The sequence below is a fragment of the Chiroxiphia lanceolata genome, chromosome 2, assembly GCF_009829145.1.
Source record: "Chiroxiphia lanceolata isolate bChiLan1 chromosome 2, bChiLan1.pri, whole genome shotgun sequence".
Classification (NCBI taxonomy): Eukaryota; Metazoa; Chordata; class Aves; order Passeriformes; family Pipridae; genus Chiroxiphia; species Chiroxiphia lanceolata.
In genome coordinates, this window is record NC_045638.1 from 82,339,579 (window position 1) to 82,358,547 (window position 18,969).

The 18,969-nt window shown below is 48.6% G+C and overlaps 1 protein-coding gene and 1 long non-coding RNA gene across 2 annotated transcripts in view; both read left to right on the plus strand.

Annotated features, from left to right (window-relative positions):
• The window catches only part of LOC116782511, a 66,279-nt gene that overhangs the window by 28,593 nt on the left and 18,717 nt on the right, over nt 1-18,969 (plus strand). Inside the window, exons 7-23 of the mRNA XM_032679263.1 lie at nt 338-399; nt 961-1,063; nt 1,193-1,386; nt 1,841-1,943; nt 2,057-2,247; nt 2,702-2,804; nt 2,934-3,016; nt 3,592-3,694; nt 3,824-3,885; nt 4,459-4,552; nt 4,682-4,764; nt 5,340-5,442; nt 5,572-5,633; nt 6,207-6,300; nt 6,425-6,507; nt 7,094-7,196; nt 13,747-13,808. Of these exons, the coding sequence (XP_032535154.1) occupies nt 338-399; nt 961-1,063; nt 1,193-1,386; nt 1,841-1,943; nt 2,057-2,247; nt 2,702-2,804; nt 2,934-3,016; nt 3,592-3,694; nt 3,824-3,885; nt 4,459-4,552; nt 4,682-4,764; nt 5,340-5,442; nt 5,572-5,633; nt 6,207-6,300; nt 6,425-6,507; nt 7,094-7,196; nt 13,747-13,808 (1,688 nt within the window). The remainder of the gene's footprint in view (nt 1-337; nt 400-960; nt 1,064-1,192; nt 1,387-1,840; nt 1,944-2,056; nt 2,248-2,701; nt 2,805-2,933; nt 3,017-3,591; nt 3,695-3,823; nt 3,886-4,458; nt 4,553-4,681; nt 4,765-5,339; nt 5,443-5,571; nt 5,634-6,206; nt 6,301-6,424; nt 6,508-7,093; nt 7,197-13,746; nt 13,809-18,969) is intronic.
• LOC116782774 lies at nt 15,610-17,799 on the plus strand. Its single transcript, XR_004355347.1, has 3 exons — nt 15,610-15,708; nt 16,616-17,059; nt 17,692-17,799. It is a non-coding gene; the product is annotated as an uncharacterized LOC116782774 (long non-coding RNA).

Genomic DNA, 18,969 nt, shown 5'->3' on the forward strand with positions numbered 1-18,969 from the left:
GCATTTTTACCTATTGCATTTCCTCCCTTTCTATCTTTAGTATTGCTAATGAAGGAGAGGAATATGAATGCTCTGAAAGGAAGGGACAGTGTTCTGCCAGAGGCACAGAAGAAATTAACATCTCTTTCTCTGGGACAACTGCTGACATTGTCTCAAATACACCTGCATTGCCAGAATCATGTAAGACTCTTTGCTATCAAGGAGGTAAGAAAGAAAAATCAATGTGGCCTGTAGGAGAATGATAACCCATCAGTGTGATGCATGTCTTGAGGGAGGTGCCAAAGCAGAGGAAAATCAGCACTCCAAGGAGTGATGCGACTCTTCTCATATTTGTTAGGTGTCTTACCAGGAATGAGAGAAGAGCAGAAGAAAGACAAAGACTCCTCCTGGGATTCTGAGGTACCTTCTCTAGAGGAGGCAGTGGGGTCCCTCTGAATCACTGGCTTCTGGGATCATTACTGTCTGCAGCTGCTTTTGCCAAATGCTTGTAACTCAGACCTGGACATGCCAGTGCTGCAGACAAACTGTTCCTGTAGGACTGGGACAAAGTGAGGTCCAGCTGGTTCTCCTTGCAGCTGACCTCCAAGCTGGATTTTTAAAAAAAGGACAAAGCAGTAAAGTTTCTGTTAGAAGACTGGCTTGGTGAAGATTGTTGATTTTCTATCATGCCGCAAACATCTTCCACTCCAGTCACTGTCAATTGGTTCCCATATGACTCACAGTCTAGAGACTTCTTTCTTCTGCCTGCATTCTCTCTGGATTGGGCAGGGGTACTTCATCCCCTTTGGAAAGCCCTGCTCAAGAGAGATGCCGAACATGCTGGTTGTGTTTGCCTCTTTTGTTCCTTCCATCACCTGATCCCGCTTGTTAGGTCTTATGGCTAAAGCAAAGTGTTGCGTGTGGAAGTGGGGTGAGAAGGAGCTTTTGCCAGTTCTCAGACGTGTCTTTTCAATTACACAGACTGATTCCAAAGGTCAAGGGAAAGTGTCCGCTGACCCGACGCTTCCTGCTGCAGTGGGTAAGAGTTTGGATGCGCGCTCTGTTGCAGTGGAGCACGGCAAAGGTAATTTCAGAGGGACTAAATGGTTACCTTTGTAAAGTTCTCTCTTTGTAAAGTGGGGTGACATGGCTGGGGAGAAAGCAGAGTGAAATAAGTCCGTAGAGTAATGACCAACCTGTTATCTTTTGTTAGGGGTCTTGCCAGCAGCAGGAGAAGAGCAGAAGGAAGACAGTGACTCCCCCTGGGATTCTGAGGTACCTGCTCTGGAGGAGGCAGTGAGGTCCTGCTGGATCAATGGCTTCTGGGCTCCTTTCCCTTTGCTGCTGCTTTTGCCACACGCTTGCACCTTGGACCTGGACATGCCAGTGCTGCAGACAAAGTGTTCAGTTAGTGCTGGGCCAAAGTGAGGTCAAGCTAATGTCCTGGGTCTCCTTGCAGCTGACCTGCCAGCTGGATTTCTAGAACAAAGCAGTAAAGCTTCCTACTGCTTACAATCTCCTAAAATCCTAAAAAACTCGTACAGTGAGGATTGCTGTTTTTGACCCCACAGCCTCCTTCCCTGGATCCATTAATGTCAGATGGATGACTGTTATGACCTCCAGTCTGGAGATGTGTTTCTTCTGCGTAGGTTCTCTCTGCATTGGGCAGGAGTACTTCATCCCCTTTGGAAAGCCCTGCTCAAGAGAGATGCTGAATGTGCTGGCTGTGTTGCCCGTTTTGTTGCTTCTGCCACCTGATCGTGCTCATTAGGCCTGTTGGCTGAAGCTGAAGTGTTTTGCGTGGAAGTGGGGTGAGAAGGAGCCTTTGCCAGTTCTCAGACGTGTCTTTTCAATTACACAGACTGATTCTGAAGGTCCCTGGGATGTATCAAAAAATGTGCTGCTTCCTGCTGCATTCGGCAATAGATTGGACGCGCGTGCCCTGTTAGTACGGAGCGGCAAAGGTAGTTTCAGAGGGACTAAATGGTTACCTTTGTGAACTTCTCTGGGGTGACATGGCAGGGGAGAAGCAGAGTGAAATAAGCACTCAAAGGCATGCCTGTTACCTTTTGTATAGGGGCCTTGCCAGCAACAGAAGAGAAGAAGGAAGACAATGACTCCCCCTGGGACACTGAGGTACCTGCTCTGGAGGAGGCAGTGAGGTCCCGCTGGATCAATGGCTTCTGGGCTCCTTTCCCTTTGCTGCTGCTTTTGCCACACGCTTGCACCTTGGACCTGGACATGCCAGTGCTGCAGACAAAGTGTTCAGTTAGTGCTGGGACAAAGTGAGGTCAAGCTAATGTCCTGGGTCTCCTTGCAGCTGATCTCCAAGCTGGATTTCTAGAACAAAGCAGTAAAGCTTCCTGCTGCTTGCAGTCCTCTGAAATCCTACAAGACTGGCATTGTGAGGATTGCTGGTTTCCATGCCACAGCCCGCATCCCTGGATCCATTAATGTCAAATGGTTCCCTTATGACCTACAGTCTGGAGATGTATTTCTCCTGCCTAGGTTCTCTCTGGATTGGGCAGGAGTACTTCATCCCCTTTGGAAAGCCCTGCTCAAGAGAGATGCCAAACGTGCTGGCTGTGTTTGCTTCTTTTGTTGCTTTCCGTCACCTGATCCCGCTCATTAGGCCTTTTGGCTAAAGCAGAAGAGTTGTGCGTGGAAGTGGGTAGAGAAGGCGCCTCTGCCCGTTCTCAGACGTGTCTTTTCAATTACACAGACTGATTCCAAAGGTCAAGGGAAAGTGATGACCAACTTGACACTTCGTGCTGCAGTGGGCAAGAGTTTGGATGCGCGCTCTGTTGCAGTGGAGCACGGCAAAGGTAATTTCAGAGGGACTAAATGGTTACCTTTGTAAAGTTCTCTCTTTGTAAAGTGGGGTGACATGGCTGGGGAGAAAGCAGAGTGAAATAAGCCCTCAGAGTAATGACCAACCTGTTATCTTTTGTTAGGGGTCTTGCCAGCAGCAGCAGAAGAGCAGAAGGATAACAATGACTTTTCCTGGGATGATGATGACTTTTCCTGGCTTTTGGAGGTAGCTGTTCTGGAGGGGGCAATGAGTTTCTTCTGGATCAATGGCGTCTGGGCTCCTTTCCCTTTGCTGCTGCTTTTGCCACACGCTTGCACCTTGGACCTGGACATGCCAGTGCTGCAGACAAAGTGTTCAGTTAGTGCTGGGACAAAGTGAGGTCAAGCTAATGTCCTTGCAGCTGACCTGCCAGCTGGATTTCTAGAACAAAGCAGTAAAGCTTCTTGCTGCTTGCAGTCCTCTGAAATCCTACAAGACTGGCATTGTGAGGATTGTGTTTTCCACCTCATAGCTTGCTTCCCTGGATCCATTAATGTCAAATGGTTCCCTTATGACCTACAGTCTGGAGATGTATTTCTCCTGTCTAGGTTCTCTCTGCATTGGGCAGGAGTACTTCATCCCCTTTGGAAAGCACTGCTCAAGAGAGATGCCAAACGTGCTGGCTGTGTTTGCTTCTTTTGTTGCTTCCGTCACCTGATCCCGCTCATTAGGCCTTTTGGCTAAAGCAGAAGAGTTGTGCGTGGAAGTGGGTTGAGAAGGCGCCTCTGCCAGTTCTCAGACGTGTCTTTTCAATTACACAGACTGATTCCAAAGGTCAAGGGAAAGTGATGACCAACTTGACACTTCGTGCTGCAGTGGGCAAGAGTTTGGATGCGCGCTCTGTTGCAGTGGAGCACGGCAAAGGTAATTTCAGAGGGACTAAATGGTTACCTTTGTAAAGTTCTCTCTTTGTAAAGTGGGGTGACATGGCTGGGGAGAAAGCAGAGTGAAATAAGCCCTCAGAGTAATGACCAACCTGTTATCTTTTGTTAGGGGTCTTGCCAGCAGCAGGAGAAGAGCAGAAGGAAGACAATGACTCCCCCTGGGATTCTGAGGTACCTGCTGTGGAGGAGGCAGTGAGGTCCCGCTGGATCAATGGCTTCTTGGCTCCTTTCCCTTTGCTGCTGCTTTTGCCACACGCTTGCACCTTGGACCTGGACATGCCAGCGCTGCAGACAAAGTGTTCAGTTAGTGCTGGGCCAAAGTGAGGTCAAGCTAATGTCCTGGGTCTCCTTGCAGCTGACCTCCCAGCTGGATTTCTAGAACAAAGCAGTAAAGCTTCTTGCTGCTTGCAGTCCTCTGAAATCCTACAAGACTGGCACTGTGAGGATTGCTGGTTTCCACCTCATAGCCTACTTCCCTGGATCCATTAATGTCAAATAACCTACTGTCTGGAGATGTATTTCTCCTGCCTAGGTTCTCTCTGCATTGGGCAGGAGTACTTCATCCCCTTTGGAAAGCCCTGCTCAAGAGAGATGCCGAATGTGCTGGCTGTGTTGCCCATTTTGTTGCTTCCGCCACCTGATCCCGCTCATTAGGCCTGTTGGCTGAAGCTGAAGTGCTGTGCGTGGAAGTGGGTTGAGAAGGAGCCTTTGCCAGTTCTCAGACGTGTCTTTTCAATTACGCAGACTGATTCTGAAGGTCCAGCAGAAAGTGTGCTGCTTCGTGCTGCAGTGGGCAAGAGTTTGGATGTGCGCTCTGTTGCAGTGGAGCACGGCAAAGGTAATTTGAGAGGGACTAAATGGTTACCTTTGTAAAGCTCTCTCTTTGTAAAGTGGGGTGACATGGCTGGGGAGAAAGCAGAGTGAAATAAGCCCTCAGAGTAATGACCAACCTGTTATCTTTTGTTAGGGGTCTTGCCAGCAGCAGCAGAAGAGCAGAAGGATAACAATGACTTTTCCTGGGATGATGATGACTTTTCCTGGCTTTTGGAGGTAGCTGTTCTGGAGGGGGCAATGAGTTTCTTCTGGATCAATGGCGTCTGGGCTCCTTTCCCTTTGCTGCTGCTTTTGCCACACGCTTGCACCTTGGACCTGGACATGCCAGTGCTGCAGACAAAGTGTTCAGTTAGTGCTGGGACAAAGTGAGGTCAAGCTAATGTCCTTGCAGCTGACCTGCCAGCTGGATTTCTAGAACAAAGCAGTAAAGCTTCTTGCTGCTTGCAGTCCTCTGAAATCCTACAAGACTGGCATTGTGAGGATTGTGTTTTCCACCTCATAGCTTGCTTCCCTGGATCCATTAATGTCAAATGGTTCCCTTATGACCTACAGTCTGGAGATGTATTTCTCCTGTCTAGGTTCTCTCTGCATTGGGCAGGAGTACTTCATCCCCTTTGGAAAGCACTGCTCAAGAGAGATGCCAAACGTGCTGGCTGTGTTTGCTTCTTTTGTTGCTTCCGTCACCTGATCCCGCTCATTAGGCCTTTTGGCTAAAGCAGAAGAGTTGTGCGTGGAAGTGGGTTGAGAAGGCGCCTCTGCCAGTTCTCAGACGTGTCTTTTCAATTACACAGACTGATTCCAAAGGTCAAGGGAAAGTGATGACCAACTTGACACTTCGTGCTGCAGTGGGCAAGAGTTTGGATGCGCGCTCTGTTGCAGTGGAGCACGGCAAAGGTAATTTCAGAGGGACTAAATGGTTACCTTTGTAAAGTTCTCTCTTTGTAAAGTGGGGTGACATGGCTGGGGAGAAAGCAGAGTGAAATAAGCCCTCAGAGTAATGACCAACCTGTTATCTTTTGTTAGGGGTCTTGCCAGCAGCAGGAGAAGAGCAGAAGGAAGACAATGACTCCCCCTGGGATTCTGAGGTACCTGCTGTGGAGGAGGCAGTGAGGTCCCGCTGGATCAATGGCTTCTGGGCTCCTTTCCCTTTGCTGCTGCTTTTGCCACACGCTTGCACCTTGGACCTGGACATGCCAGCGCTGCAGACAAAGTGTTCAGTTAGTGCTGGGACAAAGTGAGGTCAACCTAATGTCCTGGGTCTCCTTGCAGCTGACCTCCCAGCTGGATTTCTAGAACAAAGCAGTAAAGCTTCTTGCTGCTTGCAGTCCTCTGAAATCCTACAAGACTGGCACTGTGAGGATTGCTGGTTTCCACCTCATAGCCTACTTCCCTGGATCCATTAATGTCAAATAACCTACTGTCTGGAGATGTATTTCTCCTGCCTAGGTTCTCTCTGCATTGGGCAGGAGTACTTCATCCCCTTTGGAAAGCCCTGCTCAAGAGAGATGCCGAATGTGCTGGCTGTGTTGCCCATTTTGTTGCTTCCGCCACCTGATCCCGCTCATTAGGCCTGTTGGCTGAAGCTGAAGTGCTGTGCGTGGAAGTGGGTTGAGAAGGAGCCTTTGCCAGTTCTCAGACGTGTCTTTTCAATTACACAGACTAATTCTGAAGGTCCAGCAGAAAGTGTGCTGCTTCGTGCTGCAGTGGGCAAGAGTTTGGATGCGCGCTCTGTTGCAGTGGAGCACGGCAAAGGTAATTTCAGAGGGACTAAATGGTTACCTTTGTAAAGCTCTCTCTTTGTAAAGTGAGATGGCTGGGGAGAAAGCAGAGTGAAATAAGCCCTCAGAGTAATGACCAACCTGTTATCTTTTGTTAGGGGTCTTGCCAGCAGCAGCAGAAGAGCAGAAGGATAACAATGACTTTTCCTGGGATGATGATGACTTTTCCTGGCTTTTGGAGGTAGCTGTTCTGGAGGGGGCAATGAGTTTCTTCTGGATCAATGGCGTCTGGGCTCCTTTCCCTTTGCTGCTGCTTTTGCCACACGCTTGCACCTTGGACCTGGACATGCCAGTGCTGCAGACAAAGTGTTCAGTTAGTGCTGGGACAAAGTGAGGTCAAGCTAATGTCCTGGGTCTCCTTGCAGCTGATCTCCAAGCTGGATTTCTAGAACAAAGCAGTAAAGCTTCCTGCTGCTTGCAGTCCTCTGAAATCCTACAAGACTGGCATTGTGAGGATTGCTAGTTTCCATGCCACAGCCCGCATCCCTGGATCCATTAATGTCAAATGGTTCCCTTATGACCTACAGTCTGGAGATGTATTTCTCCTGTCTAGGTTCTCTCTGCATTGGGCAGGAGTACTTCATCCCCTTTGGAAAGCCCTGCTCAAGAGAGATGCCAAACGTGCTGGCTGTGTTTGCTTCTTTTGTTGCTTTCCGTCACCTGATCCCGCTCATTAGGCCTTTTGGCTAAAGCAGAAGAGTTGTGCGTGGAAGTGGGTTGAGAAGGCGCCTCTGCCAGTTCTCAGACGTGTCTTTTCAATTACACAGACTGATTCCAAAGGTCAAGGGAAAGTGATGACCAACTTGACACTTCGTGCTGCAGTGGGCAAGAGTTTGGATGCGCGCTCTGTTGCAGTGGAGCACGGCAAAGGTAATTTCAGAGGGACTAAATGGTTACCTTTGTAAAGTTCTCTCTTTGTAAAGTGGGGTGACGTGGCTGGGGAGAAAGCAGAGTGAAATAAGCCCTCAGAGTAATGACCAACCTGTTATCTTTTGTTAGGGGTCTTGCCAGCAGCAGGAGAAGAGCAGAAGGAAGATAATGACTCCCCCTGGGATTCTGAGGTACCTACTCATGAGGAGGCAGTGAGGTCCCGCTGGATCAATGGCTTCTGGGCTCCTTTCCCTTTGCTGCTGCTTTTGCCACACGTTTGCACCTTGGACCTGGACATGCCAGTGCTGCAGACAAAGTGTTCAGTTAGTGCTGGGCCAAAGTGAGGTCAAGCTAATGTCCTGGGTCTCCTTGCAGCTGACCTCCCAGCTGGATTTCTAGAACAAAGCAGTAAAGCTTCTTGCTGCTTGCAGTCCTCTGAAATCCTACAAGACTGGCACTGTGAGGATTGCTGGTTTCCACCTCATAGCCTTCTTCCCTGGATCCATTAATGTCAAATAACCTACAGTCTGGAGATGTATTTCTCCTGCCTAGGTTCTCTCTGGATTGGGCAGGAGTACTTCATCCCCTTTGGAAAGCCCTGCTCAAGAGAGATGCCGAATGTGCTGGCTGTGTTGCCCCTTTTGTTGCTTCTGCCACCTGATCCCGCTCGTTAGGCCTGTTGGCTGAAGCTGAAGTGCTGTGCGTGGAAGTGGGTTGAGAAGGAGCCTTTGCCAGTTCTCAGACGTGTCTTTTCAATTACACAGACTGATTCCAAAGCTCAAGGGAAAGTGTCCGCTGACGCGACGCTTCCTGCTGCAGTGGGCAAGAGTTTGGATGCGTGCTCTGTTGCAGTGGAGCACGGCAAAGGTAATTTCAGAGGGACTAAATGGTTACCTTTGTGAATTTCTCTGGGGTGACATGGCTGAGGAGAAGCAGAGTGAAATAAGGACTCAGAGTATTAACACACTGTTTACCTTTTTTTTGTAGGTGTCGTTCCAGCAGCAGGAGCAGAGCAGAAGGAATATTTTGACCCTTCTTCTAAGAATAAGGTACTTAGCTCAGTTCCAGATGAATTGCATTGCCTTTGGCTGAAGTCAGATGTAGTGTGATGCTGCAGTCTTGATGAGGATTTGTCTCTCCACTGTGTCTCTGTTTTCTTGCTCATTTAGGTTCCTGCACTGGAGGCAGGAGATCTTCAGCTAAGATCTGATTCTTCAAGTCAAACAGATTCTCAGCTGGACAGACAGGTGACTCTAATAGAGGCAGAAGCAGATATCCCTAAATAGAGCCTGTCAGTGTAAGCAGAGGTGTTCTGACTACGGAATTCATTTGGAAATACTGCTGAGAGGAGGTGATTGAGTCTGGACCTGTGCTATACTTCGGACCTCATTTTGTTTGCATTCTGAAGCAGAAGGGCTGGAATAAGCCTTGCTCCAAGTCCCATCCAGCTTCACTTTGAACACTTCCACAACCGGGTCCAGTGTCCCACCACAGTCCTTGCAAAAAATTTATCCCTTATGTCCCATCTAAATCTACCCTCTTTTCATTTTAAATGATTGCCCCTTCTTCTGTTGCTCCAGGCCTTGGTAAAAATATCTCTCCCTCTATTTACACTGAAAGACAGCAGTAAGTTCTGCCCAGAGCCTGCTTTTCTCAGGCTGAAAAATCCCAAGTCTCTCAGCCTTTTTCATGGGAGAGCTGTTCCAGCCCTCCAAACATCTTTGTGACATTCCTCCATCCATGTCTTGCTTGTGCTGGGGGCCCCGGAGCTGGACGCAGGACTCCAAGTGGAGTCTCATGAGATCAGAGTAGAAAGGGAGAATTGCCTCCCTCGACCTGCTGGCCAACCTGATGACCAATCTAATTATATAATCCCATCAGTGAAAGCATCTCTTGTGTTGTCATGTTCTTACCGATTTCTCCATGCTCATGGCACACTGTTTCTTTAGCCATTGGTCAGGCAGCTGCTGGAGAAGCCTGATGAAGTTCTCAAAAAGAACTCCCTGGCAGAACCTTCACTTGGAGCTATGAAGACCCACAGCAAGGACCTGAAGGAAGAGAAACCGCTGATGCAGGAGAAACTGGAGAGGTCTGAAGCTAAGGTATGGGAAAGCCTGTCTCTCGACAGGGCTCAAGGCCTTCTTTGTAGCGCGCTAGAGCAGGGAAGTGATTCTTCCTTGAGAAGAACACAAGGTGGTTCAGTGTGCAGCTAGCTGTGATGGGAAGGAACAGCACTGCTGCCTTTGGTGTCTGCCTGTTGGCACGACTTGAAGTGACAGTGGAGGGCTGCACTAAGGTGGCGCAGGGACCAAAAAATTATATGCGGAAGATTTACTCGAGGAGGATAAAAGAATTTTTGCTCAGGGAAGTTTTGACTGCTAGGAAAGACCCAGCGTGGGGGAAAATTATTTCCCATGAAAAGCACTGTCTATATTTCTCTGCCTGTCTGTTTAAGAAGCTAACTCCACTGTTGCAAGAAGAGGTAACACATTCTCACAGACATCCTGTGGGGCCCCTGCCAGGGGAGAGAAGAAGTCCATAGAAGGACAGGGAGAGAACACAGCCTTGAAGTTGTTGTCGTGGGGTAAAAAAGTGTTTTGCCCTGGAGTTAGAAAAGTGGTAACCCCCGAGGGGGTGGTGTTCTTGGTGTAGGGCCCAATCAGAAGCTACATTTTGCTCCTTTGAAATCAACATATTATAACAGACCGGAAAAGAAGGGAGATGATGTAGCTGGAAAAGAAGTAGCCGTAATCTTTCCCTTTTGTGCCTCCGGTTCTCCATCCTGCCGCAGGGGGGAGGGAGAGTGGCAAGCCAGTGAGCAGCACTGTGGCTTGGAGAGTCTCAATGGGAGCACTAAACTGGGGAGTACCATTCCTAAACCACGACACCACCAACGCACTACAACTTGTGTTTGGAGTCCTTGAGAAAGGAGAGAAATGTTGTGGCAGCCCATAGGAAATGCTCTAAGAAATCAGCGTAGACATAGGAGAGGGCCCATTATAAAAGAGGAAGAAGTAACACAGGTTTTGAGAGTTTTCATCAGTGTCAAAGCAGCCCACTTGTTTTGAACAAACATAAGCTGTCTACTGAGGATTCTTGTTGGGGTTTGGCATCTGCAGGAACCGAAAGAGCATCATATCCAGAAGGAGTGTTTTGCTGCGTCATTGAAGAGTGCCCCAAAGGAGAAGGAAATAACAACTTCCAGGAACCTGCAAGGCCTTCCTCCTTCATGCAACGTGTCTTTACCTGCAGCTATCGGCCAGCTGCGAGAACGCCTTCATTGGTAAGACAGTGGAGCAAAGCTTCACTTTTTGTGATTGTGTAAAAACAACGGGACTTACTTGTATCCCAGTGAGATACTACTACATGATTTTCAAAGATGCTTTTATTTTAGATGAGGTTCTTTCACACTGTTCCTTTGGGATTTGTGCTCTTGTGGACTTCTGTCATAAGCCATGTATTTCTTTTTCAGTCTCGAAGTTGAGTACGCCAGGCTGGAAGCCACAGTCCAGCAACAAGCCCAAACCATTAAAATAATTGAGAAGCTCAGGCAAGCCCAAAAGGTACTCGGGGCCTTCCCCTTCATGACCCACGGAGCCTAGTTCCATATTCAGGCGCGGAAATTTTACGATGAGCTTTCCCTAGAGAGAGTCTAGGAGAGATCAGTTCCTCTGTTCTACTGACTGTAGACTGCCCTGAAAGTCCTGTCTGTTCCCCAGCTTTCTGGCATTTTGAGTTGTGCCGTGAGACTAAACCAAATCCTACTTATTGCTGTCTGTGTTAGGGGTTGAGAGTAATGCACTTAAGTATTAGTGCATTACCAGGTTTCAGTGTTTTCTGCTTTAGACCAGTCAGGAGGTTGAGGCCTCAGACAGCACTTCAGACAGTCCTACAGTAGAGGGATTTGGTACCTTTGCTTGTGGGCTTTCCATGGGCTCTGGTGATGCTGAGCACTTCTTCCTGGAGGCCTGACTGGCATCATCAGCAGACTGTGACAGGAATTCTTCAGTTGCCTGTACTCCAGTCACCTTCCTGATTTGTGACTATGGATTCCCTGGCCAGAAGGCATAGGTCCATAATGCAATGAGATGACCTCCAAAGACGAAAATCCCTTTGCACAATGAAGGACACAGGGATTTGTGGTCCAGCCAGGACCGGACACACAGAGACATGGCAGGAAGCCAGACTTTGGCAAGTTTAGATTGTAAGGGTATAAAAGCTCCAGGTTTTCTTTTGTTCGGGGGCCCTCCTCGGAGGCACCCAGCTCAAGCCACTCTTTTGTTATTTTATCAAGATTACATTATTTTAAGGATTGAGATGACTGAGGCTCTGCTGTGGGAAACCTGGGGTCGAGCTGCTAAGGAAGCCATGTCTGACTGTGTGAGTGTGGGGTGTGTAGAGAGTCAAGCGGGGCACCCATCTGCTCACGGGAGCCACCCGCTGCAGAAGGGCTTGGGGCTCAGCTCAAGTGGTGAGAGTGTGACTGCCACAGTGGCTCCTGGATGATAGGACAGGAAAGTTTTCTTAACAATTGCATCTGATTCCCTGTATTCAGAACCCAAGGGAATGGCATGAAGCTGTGTCAGGGGAGGTTTACTTCAAATGTTAGGAAAAGGTTCTTCACCCAGAGGGCAGTTGGACCTTTTCTCCATGCAGGAGACTTTCTTGGCACATAACTGCTCCAGCCACCCTCCACAGAGGGTGCTTTACAGAGCACAGGGGTCAGTTGCAAGGGAATATTTTCTATTCTTGCTGTCCTGTCCACCCTCACAGCTGTTGCCAACCCTTTCTCTCCCACAGACATGCAAGTGCTCCATCATTCACAGAGGACCGAGGCCCAAGCTGCCATAAGAAAGACAGCCATCTCTCCAGTGTAATTAATCCAGCAGTGCTTGGGCCATTTCAGTGAAGACTCCGAGGCAAACTACACGGAGAGGGGTGCTCTGGAGCTGAGAATCATGCCAAGGGAGCAAGACGAGCTCTCCTACCCATTAAGACCTCGATACTAGGGCAGAGAGAGTCCCTTACTCTCAAGTGGGAAGCAGTGGAGCTGTGGCTCAGGGACAGCTCTGACTCAGCATGGATGGCACCAGCAGGGACTGAGTCCACCCTTACCCTTAGAACATTCCCACCCCTAGAACACCCCTACTCCTAGAACAGCCTAATTTGTCTATAATGTAAGGAAATGAAGTACCAAGTTGCCACAGTCCATATTGCCTAAATAGCAGCAAGAGGCAGTAAGAAATGCAAAAGAACTGCACATTTTGTGTAAAGCTTTGGACGGCTGTAGAGACCTTTCACACTCAGATAGCCCAAAGCAGAGCACAAAGCATCTGGCAGCAATCATGCTGGATGCACCACAGCTTAATGATAGGTCTGGCCTTGGCTGCTGCTGGTATAAGAGTGATGGCACCAGCAGAGACTGAGTGCTCTGAAAGGAAGGGACAATGTTCTGCCCGAGGCACAGAAGAAATTAACAGCTCTTGCTCTGGGACAACTGCTGACATTCTCTCAAATACACCTGCATTGCCAGAATCATGTAAGACTCTTCGCTATCAAGGAGGTAAGAAAGAAAAATCAATGTGGCCTGTAGGAGAATGATAACCCATCAGTGTGATGCATGTCTTGAGGGAGGTGCCAAAGCAGAGGAAAATCAGCACTCCAAGGAGTGATGCGACTCTTCTCATATTTGTTAGGTGTCTTGCCAGGAGTGAAAGAAGAGCAGAAGAAAGACAAAGACTCCCCCTGGGATTCTGAGGTACCTTCTCTAGAGGAGGCAGTGGGGTCCCTCTGAATCACTGGCTTCTGGGATCATTACTGTCTGCAGCTGCTTTTGCCAAATGCTTGTAACTCAGACCTGGACATGCCAGTGCTGCAAACAAACTGTTCCTGTAGGACTGGGACAAAGTGAGGTCCAGCTGGTTCTCCTTGCAGCTGACCTCCAAGCTGGATTTCTAAAAAAGGACAAAGCAGTAAAGTTTCTGTTAGAAGACTGGCTTAGTGAAGATTGTTGATTTTCTATCATACCGCAAACATCTTCCACTCCAGTCACTGTCAATTGGTTCCCATATGACTCACAGTCTAGAGACTTCTTTCTTCTGCCTGCATTCTCTCTGGATTGGGCAGAGGTACTTTATCCCCTTTGGAAAGCACTGCTCAAGAGAGATGCCAAACGTGCTGGCTGTGTTTGCCTCTTTTGTTCCTTCCATCACCTGATCCCGCTTGTTAGGTCTTTTGGCTAAAGCAAAGTGTTGTGCGTGGAAGTGGGTTGAGAAGGAACCTTTGCCAGTTCTCAGACGTGTCTTTTCAATTACACAGACTGATTCCAAAGGTCAAAGGAAGGTGTCGACCAACTTGACACTTTGTGCTGCAGTGGGCAAGAGTTTGGATGCGTGCTCTGTTGCAGTGGAGCACGGCAAAGGTAATTTCAGAGGGAGTAAATGGTTACCTTTGTAAAGTTCTCTCTTTGTAAAGTGGGGTGACATGGCTGGGGAGAAAGCAGAGTGAAATAAGCCCTCAGAGTAATGACCAACCTGTTATCTTTTGTTAGGGGTCTTGCCAGCAGCAGGAGAAGAGCAGAAGGAAGACAGTGACTCCCCCTGGGATTCTGAGGTACCTGCTCGTGAGGAGGCAGTGAGGTCCCGCTGGATCAATGGCTTCTTGGCTCCTTTCCCTTTGCTGCTGCTTTTGCCACACGCTTGCACCTTGGACCTGGACATGCCAGTGCTGCAGACAAAGTGTTCAGTTAGTGCTGGGACAAAGTGAGGTCAAGCTAATGTCCTGGGTCTCCTTGCAGCTGACCTCCCAGCTGGATTTCTAGAACAAAGCAGTAAAGCTTCTTGCTGCTTGCAGTCCTCTGAAATCCTACAAGACTGGCACTGTGAGGATTGCTGGTTTCCACCTCATAGCCTGCTTCCCTGGATCCATTAATGTCAAAAAACCTACTGTCTAGAGATGTATTTCTCCTGCCTAGGTTCTCTCTGGATTGGGCAGGAGTACTTCATCCCCTTTGGAAAGCCCTGCTCAAGAGAGATGCCGAATGTGCTGGCTGTGTTGCCCCTTTTGTTGCTTCTGCCACCTGATCCCGCTCGTTAGGCCTGTTGGCTGAAGCTGAAGTGCTGTGCGTGGAAGTGGGTTGAGAAGGAGCCTTTGCCAGTTCTCAGACGTGTCTTTTCAATTACACAGACTGATTCTGAAGGTCCAGCAGAAAGTGTGCTGCTTCGTGCTGCAGTGGGCAAGAGTTTGGATGCGTGCTCTGTTGCAGTGGAGCATGGCAAAGGTAATTTCAGAGGGACTAAATGGTTACCTTTGTGAATTTCTCTGGGGTGACATGGCTGAGGAGAAGCAGAGTGAAATAAGGACTCAGAGTAACAACACACTGTTTACCTTTTTTCTAGGTATCGTGCCAGCAGCAGGAGCAGAGCAGAAGGAATATTTTGACCCTTCTTCTAAGAATAAGGTACTTAGCTCTGTTCCAGATGAATTGCATTGCCTTTGGCTGAAGTCAGATTTAGTGTGATGCTGCAGTCTTGATGAGGATTTGTCTCTCCACTGTGTCTCTGTTTTCTTGCTCATTTAGGTTCCTGCACTGGAGGCAGGAGATCTTCAGCTAAGATCTGATTCTTCAAGTCAAACAGATTCTCAGCTGGACAGACAGGTGACTCTAATAGGGGCAGAAGCAGATATCCCTAAATAGAACCTGTCAGTGTAAGCAGAGGTGTTCTGACTACGGAATTCATTTGGAAAAACTGCTGAGAGGAGGTGATTGAGTCTGGACCTGTGCTATACTTCGGACCTCATTTTGTTTGCATTCTGAAGCAGAAGGGCTGGAATAAGCCTTGCTCCAAGTCCCATCCAGCTTCACTTTGAACACTTCCACAACCGGGTCCAGTGTCCCACCACAGTCCTTGCAAACAATTTATCCCTTATGTCCCATCTAAATCTACCCTCTTTTCATTTTAAATGATTGCCTCTTCTTCTGTTGCTCCAGGCCTTGGTAAAAATATCTCTCCCTCTATTTACACTGAAAGACAGCAGTAAGTTCTGCTCAGAGCCTGCTTTTCTCAGGCTGAAAAAACCCAAGTCTCTCAGACTTTTTCATGGGAGAGCTGTTCCAGCCCTCCAAACATCTTTGTGACATTCCTCCATCCATGTCTTGCTTGTGCTGGGGGCCCCGGAACTGGACGCAGGACTCCAAGTGGAGTCTCATGAGATCAGAGTAGAAAGGGAGAATTGCCTCCCTCGACCTGCTGGCCAACCTGATGACCAATCTAATTATATAATCCCATCAGTGAAAGCATCTCTTGTGTTGTCATGTTCTTACCGATTTCTCCATGCTCATGGCACACTATTTCTTTAGCCATTGGTCAGGCAGCTGCTGGAGAAGCCTGATGAAGTTCTCAAAAAGAACTCTCTGGCAGAACCTTCACTTGGAGCTATGAAGACCCACAGCAAGGACCTGAAGGAAGAGAAACCGCTGATGCAGGAGAAACTGGAGAGGTCTGAAGCTAAGGTATGGGAAAGCCTGTCTCTCGACAGGGCTCAAGGCCTTCTTTGTAGCGCACTAGAGCAGGGAAGTGATTCTTCCTTGAGAAGAACACAAGGTGGTTCAGTGTGCAGCTAGCTGTGATGGGAAGGAACAGCACTGCTGCCTTTGGTGTCTGCCTGTTGGCACGACTTGAAGTGACAGTGGAGGGCTGCACTAAGATTATTTCCCATGAAAAGCACTGTCTGTATTTCTCTGCCTGTCTGTTTTAAGAAGCTAACTCCACTGTTGCAAGAAGAGGTAACACATTCTCACAGACATCCTGTGGGGCCCCTGCCAGGGGAGAGAAGTCCATAGAAGGACAGGGAGAGAACACAGCCTTGAAGTTGTTGTCGTGGGGTAAAAAAGTGTTTTGCCCTGGAGTTAGAAAAGTGGTAACCCGCGAGGGGGTGGTGTTCTTGGTGTAGGGCCCAATCAGAAGCTACATTTTGCTCCTTTGAAATCAACGTATTATAACAGACCGGAAAAGAAGGGAGATGATGTAGCTGGAAAAGAAGTAGCCATAATCTTTCCCTTTTGTGCCTCGGGTTCTCCATCCTACCGCAGGGGGGAGGGAGAGTGGCGAGCCAGTGAGCAGCACTGTGGCTTGGAGAGTCTCAATGGGAGCACTAAACTGGGGAGTACCATTCCTAAACCACGACACTACCAACGCACTACAACTTGTGTTTGGAGTCCTTGAGAAAAGAGAGAAATGTTGTGGCAGCCCATAGGAAATGCTCTAAGAAATCAGTGTAGACATAGGAGAGGGCCCAGTATAAAAGAGGAAGAAGTAACACAGGTTTTGAGAGTTTTCATCAGTGTCAAAGCAGCCCACTTGTTTTGAAGAAACGTAAGCTGTCTACTGAGGATTCTTGTTGGGGTTTGGCATCTGCAGGAACCGAAAGAGCATCATATCCAGAAGGAGTGTTTTGCTGCGTCATTGAAGAGTGCCCCAAAGGAGAAGGAAATAACAACTTCCAGGAACCTGCAAGGCCTTCCTCCTTCATGCAACGTGTCTTTACCTGCAGCTATCGGCCAGCTGCGAGAACGCCTTCATTGGTAAGACAGTGGAGCAAAGCTTCACTTTTTGTGATTGTGTAAAAACAACGGGACTTACTTGTATCCCAGTGAGATACTACTACATGATTTTCAAAGATGCTTTTATTTTAGATGAGGTTCTTTCACACTGTTCCTTTGGGATTTGTGCTCTTGTGGACTTCTGTCATAAGGCCTGTACTTCTTTTTCAGTCTCGAAGTTGAGTACGCCAGGCTGGAAGCCACAGTCCAGCAACAAGCCCAAACCATTGAAATGATTGAGAAGTTCAGGCAAGCCCAAAAGGTACTCGGGGCCTTCCCTTTCATGACCCACGGAGCCTAGTTCCATATTCAGGCGGGGAAATTTTACGATGAGCTTTCCCTAGAGAGAGTCTAGGAGAGATCAGTTCCTCTGTTCTACTGACTGTAGACTGCCCTGAAAGTCCTGTCTGTTCCCCAGCTTTCTGGCATTTTGAGTTGTGCCGTGAGACTAAACCAAATCCTACTTATTGCTGTCTGTGTTAGGGGTTGAGAGTAATGCACTTAAGTATTAGTGCATTACCAGGTTTCAGTGTTTTCTGCTTTAGACCAGTCGGGAGGCTGAGGCCTCAGACAGCACTTCAGACAGTCCTACAGTAGAGGGATTTGGTACCTTTGCTTGTGGGCTTTCCATGGGCTCTGGTGATGCCGAGCACTTCTTCCTGGAGGAATGGCATGAAGCTGTGTCAGGGGAGGTTTACTTCAGATCTTAGGAAAAGATTCTTCACCCAGAGGGCAGTTGGACCTTTTCTCCATGCAGGAGACTTTCTTGGCACATAACTGCTCCAGCCACCCTCCATGTTTTACAGAGCACAGGGGTCAGTTGCAAGGGAATATTTTCTATTCTTGCTATCCTGTCCACCCTCATAGCTGCTGCCAACTCTTTCTCTCCCACAGACATGCAAGTGCTCCATCATTCACAGAGAAGCGAGGCCCAAGCTGCCATAAGAAAGACAGCCATCTCTCTGTGGCAGTAACTGTGGTTTAAACATGCTTCAAAATGGCTTTTTGTAGTCTCTTTGCTGGCTCGTGCTTTCTTCTTCCCAAGACCCCCCACGACAAGTGTTATCCCATGCAGGAATGTCCTGAGAAGATATCCTGAGGTGTTCTCATTGGCCCCTTTTAACCCCTTCCTATTGGTTGTTAACCCCTTCCTGCAACCTGTAATTGGTTACCCTGTGAATCTTCCTAACCCTATAAATGTAACATCCCCAATAATAACTCTCTCTTGCCTCCTCTCCACGCCAGTGTGCTGTCTCTGTGCCTGCCATGGGACCACTTGAGTGGGGGGAGGGGAGAGCACCTCTCCCCTCCAGGCTCAGGACCTGAAGAAACCCCTGGCGCTGGAGTCCCCCCCCTCCCCCCATCCACATTAAACCGTCGGAAATGGTTCCTCAGATGGAAATGGAACTAGAACTGGTGCGCCCCTCACCATGGGGGGAAAGGCATCCAGATCTCTCCAGTGTAATTAACCCAGCAGTGCTTGGGCCACTTCAGCGAAGACTCTGAGGCAAACTACACAGAGAGGGGTGCTCTGGAGCTGAGAATCATGCCAAGGGAGCAAGATGAGCTCTCCTACCCATTAAGACCTCGATACTAGGGCAGAGAGAGTCCCTTACTCTCAAGTGGGAAGCAGTGGAGCTGTGGCTCAGGGACAGCTCTGACTCAGCATGGATGGCACCAGCAGGGACTGAGTCCACCCTCACCCCTAGAACATTCCCACCCCTAGAACACCCCTACTCCTAGAACAGACTAATTTGTCTATAATGTGAGGAAATGAAGTACCAAGTTGCCACATTCCATATTGCCTAAATAGCAGCAAGAGGCAGTAAGAAATGCAAAAGAACTGCACATTTTGTGTAAAGCTTTGGACGGCTGTAGAGACCTTTCACGCTCAGATAGTCCAAAGCAGAGCACAAAGCATCTGGCAGCAATCATGCTGGATGCACCACAGCTTAATGATAGGTCTGGCCTTGGCTGCTGCTGGTATAAGAGTGATGCGCTGAGCTGAAGGGTGATGCTGCTTGCATGCCTCTCATCTTTCATGGGTTAGCCCAGAAGGACCCACAACATGTATTATTGAGCAGTGATGATTCAGCATCATCCTGTTGATGGCAGGTTTTGAGATGGAGTATTGATGCCAGGTCGTGACGAAACACTGGGAATTGCCAAGAG